The following is a 12,081-nucleotide window of genomic DNA, read 5'->3' on the forward strand; positions in this document are numbered from 1 at the left end:
GAGAACCAGCTGCATGACAGTTGCATAAACTCCCTGTGTTGGACTTGTATTCCTCCCGGTACTTTTTTTCCTCCCACATCCCAAAAACATACAATTAGGTAATTGGCTTCCCCAAAACTGACTATTGACTGGGTTATTGACTCATGGCTATGGTAGAAAGGTTAGATTGGGAGCCCCTTTGAAACACAGGCAGTGTCACTGTTTGTAATATTTTACACAATATAAAATCAAATTATTAATACTAATATTTATAATGTGTATCTTCATGCATTGCCAGTGATATCTCTTCAGTTTCATACTTTGATATATTTGTGTGGTTACATTATACCCTGCACTTGGAAAACATTGGATACCTCCTGCCCCCTTATCCCTAGATGAAATATTTGCAATTGTATCTTTGAACAATATTCTCTGACCTCTCGAGGTTTAGTGGCAAAACCAAATGGCTAAGATGGATTTTGGAATTCTGCATGAGATACAGTAAACCAAACCAAGAGTGTTCGGCAGTGTTCCTCTTAAATCCTCAGCATATATCCAAGCAAGAGACAAATTATTCACAACACAGCAGTGGATTTGCAGGGTGCCCGGTGACATCTTTCACGCTTTCACATGCCAGTACAGTCCTTTTAAATACGGTTGCTTCTGTGTGCTGATTTCACCATTTTTTTAAAAAATTCTGGAGAGAACACAGCCATGGTAATCATGATTTTTGTTTTTTAAGATGAGTTTTAGGAACAGCGATATGCATGAAAACTCTTAGAATAAATTTTTTTTTATATGAGGCACAGCCTGGTGAATATAATTAATGATGATCAATGTCTGTCTGCATTGCAACAGGTGTATTACAAGGGGACACTAAAAATATTAACCAGGATTGTTACTGCGTCCTTGAAGAATGCACTGCATTAAATATTTTCCACTGTCAGATGTCATAAGGAGAAATAATTTGTGTGTGTTTTTTTAATAAAAGAAGTATTAGTACTTTGAACATTATGTCTCTGGAGTTGTATGACATCGTCAGTTACAAAATGGTTTGCGTGCCTAGAAAGTGAGGTTAAAAAATTCAGACTTTATCTAATCTATCTGGCCCAGAAAACAAAACACTTAGTCCCTTTAACATCCGTTAGAACAAAGGAACAATGAAGTTGGGAAGTGCCTGGGCTGAGAGAGTCCTGTCTGGAAACAAACACTTAAGCCGTTTACATTGTTACAGAAATTCTTGGCTGGCAGGCCGCCATCATTGCAATATTACACAAGTCCTGTACTAAAAAAAATTACAACCATTCCTTAAGAATTTTAGACAACCTGTGCAAGAAATTAGACGTGATGAAAGAAAGGTTTTCCTAACAAATGTTTCACCATCATGTCTAATAATCTGACTCTGTAAAATAAAGAGTAAATCCAGGCAAAAACTGCTAACAAAGAATCAGTGAGTATGTGAAAGTCTAGAATTGTATGCAATCTATGCAGCCAAATCGGTTTACATACAACTGCAGCATCTTGTATATAATTCAATCATCTGCTTCATTACAAAAATATATGTAGGTCCCCTCACATATATATTACTTAGAAACTAATGTCTCCTAGAACTGTCCTAATGACAAGAGTCAGGTGTTTTCTCTATATAATAGAATAATTGTCCTCATTTACCATTTTTGGGTATGTGCTTTCATCAAACAGGGCAACAAGTACCAATGATCAATTAGCGTGATTTAGATATTAGGCTGTTTTTTTAACACACATTTTTCATGCTTATCTGTAGCTCCATAAAAAATACACCTGCAAACATGCAATATGATAATTTATTGCACCTGTGTATTATCTATACCCCTGATGTGCAGGCACATAGACTGATTAGACCATCATTTCTCAAACAAGATCCCATAAAACCCTGGGGTTCCTCCAGATGTTGTTAGGCTTCATCTGAAGTATCCCAACTCTTCTTAACTGGCTGCAGGCATCACGTCCCTACACCCTAAATCTTATACAATGACTACAAAAAATTGGTTACTTATGGTCCCCAATCACTAAGCCTGTTTCCTCTAACCAAGGTTATTGAAAAGGGTATCTTCAGGGTTGACAGCCTTTAGATAACATTATGGATGTAAATCTTACCCTTGATATGTCATACTGTTATCAATTCTGAAAAAGGACAGAAGTTTGAATAATAACGACACACATAAACATCCTTGAAACATTTACCCGGATGTTCTCCACATAGGTCCAGCTCCTCTAATATCTTGGTACAAACCACACATTTGCATGTGTTCTCTATCCCCTGAGGAAGCTTTAATAGGCAAAACGCGTCGGGTGATAAAGAGACACATTTTGTGCAAATGATGACATCTTATATGTTTACAATAATTTGGAAACTATATGTATGTTTGCAATAGGAGCACTATGTCTAGAGTGTGAAGTAGCATAGTAGATCTGTGTTAGAGTTCAGCCTTTCTTTATTAGTAGATGTTACCTTTCATTATACAAATAAATTAGTTATATTTTTTAAATAATATATTGCTAAAAAGCCTGCTTTCTCTTTCCTTCTCACATATTTCATCTGAAAGTAATTTAAACCTTTGTATAGAAGGTTGAAATAGGCTGGATTAGATGATTTACGCATGTTGAAATGTGCCTTCTAACACTTAATATAGAATGATACCTTGAGCAACCATAAAATGGAAATAAACTCCCTTCTCCCCACTCCACCATCGTCCGATTTGTATTTTGGGATCTTCAACTATCCCAATTGGCCTGGCCAGAATAAAACAATTCTCACGGGAGCCCATGAATTCTTGGCAGCTAGTAGCTGCCATATAGCCTGCCCCTACTGCAATAAAGAACCTGACTGCTCACAATTTTCTTTTAGGTAAAGTTCCTCTTGAAATTTACTGCTGTAGCTGTGATTGTAGAATAATAATATGCTGCATCACATGTACTGGAGTTGGTTTTGAGAAGCTCTGCAGCACCTGGAAATGCTATGAGGTGGCAAACAATTGATGATTAGAGATTCTGCAAATATATTTCTTTCCTAAAAGCTAAAATTTCAAATGCTCTGGAAACAAATACTATATTTGTTTTTTTTTAGCTTTGGATAGAGTGAAAAACTCTGTTTACCTCACAATGGTTGTGCTGAAGTAGATCATGTCCAAATGCACATGACTGACTTAACGATTGGGTATTATTTACAAAGAGTATGTAATCACATGCAAGACAAATAAATTATTTTTGCATAATTGCAGTCATCACAGCTTAATTCATTAAATTAAAATAAATTAGCTTAATAAATCAACCACAATGTTTGTCTGTGAGCCATTTGACTGATTATTATTGTTATAATTATTAATAAACAGGTTTATAAAGCGCCAACATATTACGCAGTGCTGTACTTTACATAGGGGCTGCAAATGACAGACAGATACAGATAGAGGAGGTTGATATATTTTCTCCTAAACTTAGGACACATACAAATACTCTGCCAGGTTTATGCTAGACCAACCTATTGGAGGCATAGAACATACAGGATAGTCTGTCCTTCTATTTTTCTTGTATAGAAGGCTATCAGAATTCTAATAATATTTTCATACACTAGTCAAAGTATGTGTTTTCCAGCAATATTTACAAACATGTCTGATCACTAATCTTCTAGTTGTTAATCAATTGACTACCCTTGGTTGGCTGCTAAATTTCAGAGCTCATATCTGATCTACCCGGCATTTAGCTTACTGAATTGTGAGTTTTTATCAAACTATCTATAAAATGATGTCATATTCAACTTCATATTCATCACTTTTCCCTTTCTAGTGCAGTGGTTGCAGCTTAAGGCACTCTTTAAGGGTTTGCCTATTATAATATGTGTAATGCTACAGACATGCTACAGGTGTGGTTGCTGCAAACATAGTAAGAGACAATCAGAAACTAGGGAAATGTTAGAGCAGATTGATAGAGATCATTGTTATTACAGCCTCCTTACAAATACTCATTTCACTTCTGTCTGCTGAGTCCTGCAATGTACCACAGAAGTAGGGTTTACAATAATAACAAAAATATGGGAAAGCACACTTGTAGGAATAAAAATGCCATGTACAAAATGGCCATAAGGTAAACACTGAAATATTTTATCTCAATATATAACTATATATAACTAAATATATCCTCAGTGAAAATATTCATTATTATTTTCTTTTGATTAAATTAAGATTTACCAATTTTGAAGTGCATGAAATGCCACAACTTTAGATAAAGTAGTGGATGGTTAGGATATTTTTTTTTTCCTGTCCCATCAGGGAAATGAATCTTTATTTCCCAAGGCATCACAGGAATTAAGTAATGTACAAAGCAAGGAAATATCCCTTCTTCAGCAGAACAGCTGGACCCATAGGAAGATTTCTCCTCTCTTTTTGTTTTAATGAGGGTTAAAGCAGTTTACATTTTCCATTCCTTTTTTCATGGACACAGTGATCATCAGGACCAAAAAAGGGTGAATTTCTTTCATAGGAATGTACATGGTAACAAATACCTTATGAACAACAGTCTGTACTACACAACTGCAAAGAATTAAGATTTATGGATGCTCATCTCACAGCAGCAAATGCATTAAAATCCAAAGAAAGCAGCACATCTTTGCTAAAGCCCTATGTGTTGCATTCCAATATTTTTAAGACAAAGTTCCCCCTACAAGTTGACAACATAGACCTGTACCACCTTGATAAAGCTGGCCTTTGTGCTCCCCAAACATTCTCTGCTAAATATGAGACTTTAGCTAAGAGATGATCTGGCTTTGTTTTGATAAAATGCCTATTTATTGTTGCGAACATTCATCGTGCAAAGAATACCCAATCACATGCAAGGAAATAGGGAATAAAGACTACACCTGACGCCAGTGTGTCTAGGCTTTTTTTGAAGCCCACACCCACACCTCCTGTTGCCATCTGATTGAAGTAAGCTTACACCCCAAAACTTTCTGTCCAGCTTTAAAGGGATACGTCTTTCTTTCTTGGTCTGCTGGACTGGGGTGTTGAGTCCATGGCGAAAAAAACAGGCTATGGGGGAATGCATGTGGCCATAAAGACCTATTTTGGAACATTATACATTACAGATAAAAGTTCAAATTTTTTACAATTAAATAATTTTGCATAGCACCAAAACACATTTGCTCATCCCAAGGGAGTAACAAAAAAAAATGATGTTTCTAGTAATGTGGGGACTTGTATCTGTCCAGTAAAAGATTTGATTTAGGAGATTGTGAAAAGCTTTTCTACCAATTTGAATTGCTGTATGTTACAACAAATTAGATCAGACAGGTACTGCAATGTGCAATAATGCATAACAGCCCAAGATTTGTTATTCTTAACATCATTTTATGTTTGTATATGATGTAATAAATATTACTTTTTTTCTAAAATACTGTGGGTTCTGGTATCCTTTAAAATCCATTTACTTTTGTTCTTAATCAAAGTAATACTGTCCAACTTTACCAGTTAAACATTGCCCTAACTCTACAAATTTTATGAAGGTACATATATTATTGCTTTCCAATTACATATTTTAAATTTTTACTTGAGGGCAAATAAATCTCCAAAATGTTTAAAAAGAGAAAGCTGCCTCAGTCACATACATGACACATATTAAGAAAAATCCACCTGCATGTACCTAACCACCTAAGGAAAGTAGGGGATACCTCCGAAAAACTTTCTACTTTCTACCTTTCTTCATTTTTTACCCAAGAGAAGCAATGGGAAGTTAGAATAAAGATGCATAACTGACGAGAATTCCCACGCTAGGACAGTTGTCAGTGGAACAGGTGAACAGAACCAAAGATTCTTTATTTATTCTAAAATAATTGGATCTTCCCTCACATTATTTCAGATTAAGAGGAGCAGAAATTTCCCAAATGGGGACACAAATGAGAATAAAACTTTACAGGGGGTCTACGCCTTTCCCCTTTATATATATATCAAACATACAACAAATGGTATCTAGAAGTCAATAGGGTTCTAATACAGGGAATTAATACAAAGCCCATTCTAAGATAACAGACTTTACAGCATCCTGGTCATCACCTCTGGGCAGATTTTCTGACTCATATCCCCTGATTCATTTACAGTAGCAGATAAGCCTCATGAGATTACATTGAGAAAGTAAAGCAACGCTGTGCCATGCTTGGGGGAAAGAGAAAGAAGCCACATTATTTAATATATAAAACACAATAAATGTTAAGCAGTGAATGTGACACCTACTAAAAATGTAAAGGTGATTGCTCACTGTAATTTAATGCACCAATGTACCAGGAAGATCCACTTGCATTTAGAATCTAGTCAATTTTATATTTACTGCTTTATAAATACACTCCCATTGATAATAATCACCAAGAGGATCAGTTTTCTAAATGTGGTTTTAAACTGCAAGCAATAAAGTAATATTTTAAACAGATTCCTTGAATGCAAGTCTAAACGTCAAAAGTACTCTTAAATGGTGGTAAGAATACCAAAAAAGTGGTAGCTTTTTATTGGTTTCTTCTTTGGAGTATAAATATATCTGACATTTACCAAACATTTTCTGGTGGAGAATCAGTCTCTGCCATTGAAAACATATACACCTAGACAATCCTACATCAGTAAATGTTTCATGAATGTCAGAATAACTTCCTAATATATTGGGCCCTATATGTAATTTTTGACTTCCACTTTCTTTTTATGCTACCTATAACCTTGTATTTATTATACTCAGATGTGTTATCAACTAAAAAGTATCACAAATAACATATTTGATACCTGCAATGAACCCTGACATGGAATATTGTTTATTACCCTATTATATCTTTAGTCTACTATCTTTCTTAGTCTATTTATTTCTGGTGAATTTCATAAATTACTGTGCATATAAAACAAATGTCATCCACTTTGAAGACCTTTAAATAAACCATTAATGCAAATACAACAGTCTGACCAGTCTAGACATTGATACCATTACTTAATATATATATATGTATATATATATATATATATATATATATACTTTAAGTAATGTTAAGTTCCACTTAGGATAAATTTTAGCTAAAATCAGATCTAAGCTTTGCTTGTACAAGCTTTGATTTATTGTCCAACACTTTTGTCCATTGTCCTTTATATATTGTCCAACACTTTTTTGTAAAGTTATTTTCCTATAGGTCTTTTCACTTGCAAGGCATTTGCTCAAAGCAAGAACCTGGTCAGTACAGCAACAATTGTATGTTTAGTTATATAAATGCTAAATCATAATGTATCTCTGTGTTTAATACAGCACCTTGCATAACACTTTCAAAACATGAACCTGTCTCTTATGGGCATAAAATAGAATTCTTTGACTTGCAATTATGGAATATTCCAATTATGGAATATTCATTAGTACACTTTACAAACCATACTACAAACCTTCTGACTTCAGTAAACCAAGTCTGATTAGTGACTATGGACTTTTGACAGCTCTACAAACATAATAGTGATAGTTAGGAACGGTAGTAGTAATAGAGGACCTGATGTATAGCCCCTGACAATTTTCTGAACATAGTACTGTATTAAGTAAATATAATGCAACAGAAAACTGTTAGAGACTGCGCAGCATTTTACTATGGCCAAGCTACAAGAGATATTTAGGACATACTTTAGGAGACAGTTATAAATTGAGGACACATTACATAAAACTAATATAGGCCAGGAAAACACAAACTATTATCTGCAAGGAACAAGAAGCCCAAAAAGGACAAATACAACCCTGGGCTGCAGGCGGAACACATTGGGTATAGAACATGATAAAAAAACATTCTGCCATACCTGTTTGTAAAGATAGATTTTTTGTCTCTCCATCTTGTCGGGCTTCTATAGTTATGTCATAAACTGTTCCTGCCTCAAGTCCAGTCTGTGTACACTCGTAAGTATCATTGTTTCTTTGGATGGGATTGCATGTGGTTTGCCAAAAGTTGCTTGAGCTGCAAGTCAAGCTAAAATTACAAGCACTTCCAGGACTACTCCACTTTACATAGAGAGATTGTGAGAAAGCTTTGCTCTCAGTTATGTTGATGGTGCATTTCACTGGCTCCACGTTCTGAAAAGAAAAAAAAGTATTAAGGCTCAATAAAAGAAATAAATATTTTAATTCACCAAAAAAGCTATTACTAGTTACTACATATGAGCTCCCGACACATGACACAAAGAAGTTTCTTTAATATTAAATAACAAACAGTAATATTTATGAAGCAAAAAAAAATCCATGTAGCAATGGGAGGTTACAACATATGTTATGATTACTATGTAACCAGGTTAAAGATGTAGTCAATAAATATCTGAAAGTATAATAAATTTAAATTAAGTGCAGTATAAGGGTAAGTCACGTAAGAAGGAGAAGATCCTACACCCATAGAACCGGACTGGACTCATTCATTGAAAGTTTAGTAACAAGTGCAGTGACATCACACATAAAATGTAGACTAGCACCAAATATACAGCATTGGTGTCTTTCTCCTGGTGAATATAGAAAAGAAGGGCGATCTTATGTGAGCTGGGCACTCACCTTTATAAAGCTCAGCACAATCCACAATGACAATCCAAACACATATCTCAGCATTGCGAGAAAAATTGGTTAAAATAATCCTTCTGGGATAATAAATTTCATTGCAGACCTCCAATATAAATAATGGTCCAGGTATCCAAAGGTAGGCAAAGAAAATGTTTCAAGCAATTCCATACAAGACAAAGTTTAGAGGTATTCCCAAGTCAATGTGCAGCTGTGCTCCGCAGTTTAAAATATTCCAGTGCAAAAAATTTAAAAAACAAATCTTTGCAATTTTTTCCTGAAAGGTGGTGCGGTGAGACATAAGGGTACTAGGAAGGTTTTATTAGAAGTAAGATTTAAGAAAAGCATGTAGAAGGCAACATCTTGCAGTTTCCACATTGCCATTCTGACCCAGTCTAAACCTGTTCAGTGCTTTCCATCTACTTCCTTAATCAAGAGTCAATTTCCTTGGCTTAATCTAAAGTAACAATAATGAGTTGAACCCATGCAGTATCCAGCCCAGGCAGAGCAATCCCCAGCGCCTCCCCTCCTTGTAAGGTTGCAGAATGATTCAGGCTGTCTTCTTGGCAGTACCGGTAAGATACCAACTCCGCCAACTTCCTGTGGCTGCTGACCCTTCATTAACCTCCCTTGCTAGTGCCCGGGTGCATCTGAAGAAAAGTCACTTCTCTCACTGCCCTCTGATGTGCCAGTCCTTTGAACAGCTCTGTCCCATGCCAGCACTTTCACTTTTCTGCTCTGATCATTTTAGCTTGAAATCTTGTTTCTTTCTCCCTCTAACTTTCCTCTCCCCCACCCCTGCCTTCCTTCCTCCTATCTCCTCATTCTCTCTCAGCCTAGTTTTCCGAGGCTATTTTTGGACCTTTTTGTTTTCTTTTAATAAAATGTTTGGCCATTATAATTTCACACAAGCTGCCTCACCCAAAAGGTCTTGTGACTCTTTCACCAGATCATTTTGATGTTTGGATATTAAAAGTTAGGTTAATCAAAGGATTGTTTTAGACTCTAACAGTTTATGTTCATAAGACCACACTGGGAATTTTAACAACTTCAAAACTGCAAGAATTGCATAAACATATCTAAACTTTCCCCTGTGCTGTACCTTTTCCAATTTAAAGTCTTTGCAACTTTCAGCCATAAGCAATTTAGAATTATTCAACAATGATTAAATTAAACACAATAACAATAAAACACAAAAGTAACAATAAAACAAGGCAGTCATAGAAAAACAGAATGGGAAACTGCAACATAAAAACTGTATCTGAAAATGCATAATTTTACCAGATTATTTTACAAAACTATAAAGATCAGTGTGGTCATATTGTACATAAATGTCTCTCCTACTGCCCCCCAGAGGTCAGTAAATCATTACCGGTCTTAGATACAGACAAAATAACATTCTTATTGTATGGTCTACGTGTGACGCATTTACAGCCTATAGAATAATGCACAGCTTTGCATGCACCCTGTCCAGTCATTACTCCCCAAGACTGGGCTTGGTGAAAAAAACCAAACAGAACACAGACTAAGTTAGTACACAAAGTCCAAATAGAATGTCCAGCCGCAGATAGACTCTACAAGGCATTTTAGGTTTATTACCATGAACTTGTATACGCTATCACATACATAAAACCTTCATATAACGCTGCAGCAGTTCATCTCAGCACACAGGGATAATTAGCTTTTAGGATTTTCAATGTTGAAAATATGTTGTATGCAGGAGGAGGCCATCTGCAAGGGTGTGTTTAAATCAAAGCAATTCCAGCATTAAGATATGCCCAGGGACTAATGTCTCTGCCATGCATACATAGATGAAGACCATAAGTCAAATAACCTACCAGTATTAAAATACTGAAAAATACTAAAATAATAAACCAGAGAACCCATAAAAAGTTCAAACAATTGGAATAAAGAGTAATGACTTTGAAAAGACAAAAAAAATAGTGTTGCTAAATCTGGAACAGTGAATAAATCCAGCCAGGAGCTGTCAAATCTCCTTTTTGCAGATGCGTTGCTTTCTAAGAAATTACAAAAAATGGCTACAAATGCTTTTTCATATCTATATACATATTCTGGAACTCCACTAAATATTGCAGCTAGAGAATCTCTTGCCTATTCTAGCACCTATTGGGATCTACGCTATGTTCTTAACATAAGTATGTTCGGGAATCCAGATACAAAGACCATGGATTCATCTAATATCAATTAACCAGTCAACCAAAAAATAAAATAAGTCAATGGCTTAAAACATATTCATGTAAATGTACATGTATAGAAATTAAAGTGTATGTTTAGCCAAAAAATATTTTTTTGAGCTTTGTATAAAGCAAGAAAAATTTAAACCTTCTACCAGGTTCATTTTTTCTGTTTGCAAAATGATAGGGAGATTTCCCTTATCTTCCTATCCAAAAGATACAACAAGAAAAGAGAGGAAATCTGGTCACCCAAAGTGAACAAACTTTTCATGCCAGAGAAATACATTGGAGGATTTTCCTTCACCTATTGCTTTGGTGATAACTCAAAATATTAGATTTCCTCTAATTTATTATTTCAATGGCAATAGGCACCAGGACAGAGGGTAAATATATGTCTATGGGAACACGGACAGCAATCCAAATTTAACAGGTTTAGACCTAAGATATGATGCACCTCAGTGAAAATTGGAAAGAATATTTCTGCCCTGGGTTTGATTATCAAAAAGCCTAAATATGGTTGGACTTTGTACTTAATCCTTGTGTTTAAGGGATTTCACTCAAATGATTAGGTTGGGAATGTTGAATATCAACCACAAAAGTAAGAAAAATGCAACAAAGCAAACACCAAATATTCTAGACGGACTCTTATGTGTTATAATGACATGGCATTTCTTCGTTCTTATAAGTTAAATTTCAGGATGCAGTCTTTATATTGCAAATTTCTTTCGAATGATGTTTCCACAATGGATGTACAATTCCAAAATGTATACGGTATTCTATAACTGTCATTATATAGCTGTTAGTTGTCCTTCAAATGTGAAAAATTCCTAAAATGAAGTTCATACAAATAAAAAAATAGTTCAAATATCTTTTCATATGCCTAAGCTTACAGATTTATAAAGGTCAAGTATTTTATTATTTGCACTTTCACATACCCAAGAGTAGATTTGTATTAATTAGTTACTGCCAAAAAAGAATACAGGCGTCTTTTAATGCCAAAGCACTTCGGTTGAATTTCTGTAGAGTGTATGAAGCACTGGCTTTAGGTTAAACACCTGCATACATAAATTACATGGTGCTACTCCATCAATTTAAATGGCATGTAATCCATAACAATGAACTTCTCCTATTTGCTCCCTTTTGTTTCATAAATCTATCATCGAAAACATTATGTTATATCTGTTTGATAGTTGATCTTGCCAGAATCTTGTCAGCTCATAACTTTCTGCCCCCTCTCACTCTGCTGCATTCTTATCAGTTACATTGTTCTGATGACTACATATCCATTGGTGAACATAGCCAACAATGGGCCCCTCTTCTGAACTGACTTGCAGCCCCC

At 35.2% G+C, this 12,081-nt stretch overlaps 1 protein-coding gene across 2 annotated transcripts in view; it reads right to left on the bottom strand.

Moving 5' to 3' along the window:
• PTPRB (protein tyrosine phosphatase receptor type B) overlaps positions 1-12,081 on the bottom strand; it is a 73,057-nt gene that overhangs the window by 45,486 nt on the left and 15,490 nt on the right. The window contains exons 1-2 of one of the 2 annotated variants that reach the window (XM_072401366.1): positions 8,545-9,275; positions 7,809-8,079 (exon numbers count right to left, since the gene is read on the bottom strand). In XM_072401366.1, coding sequence (XP_072257467.1) covers positions 7,809-8,079; positions 8,545-8,598 — 325 coding nt within the window. In that variant the 5' untranslated portion in view covers positions 8,599-9,275. Of the gene's footprint in view, positions 1-7,808; positions 8,080-8,544; positions 9,276-12,081 lie in introns of those variants that run through there. The other variant, XM_072401365.1, reaches the window with a different exon arrangement.

Source organism: Pyxicephalus adspersus, chromosome 2 (genome assembly GCF_032062135.1).
Source record: "Pyxicephalus adspersus chromosome 2, UCB_Pads_2.0, whole genome shotgun sequence".
NCBI lineage: Eukaryota > Metazoa > Chordata > Amphibia > Anura > Pyxicephalidae > Pyxicephalus > Pyxicephalus adspersus.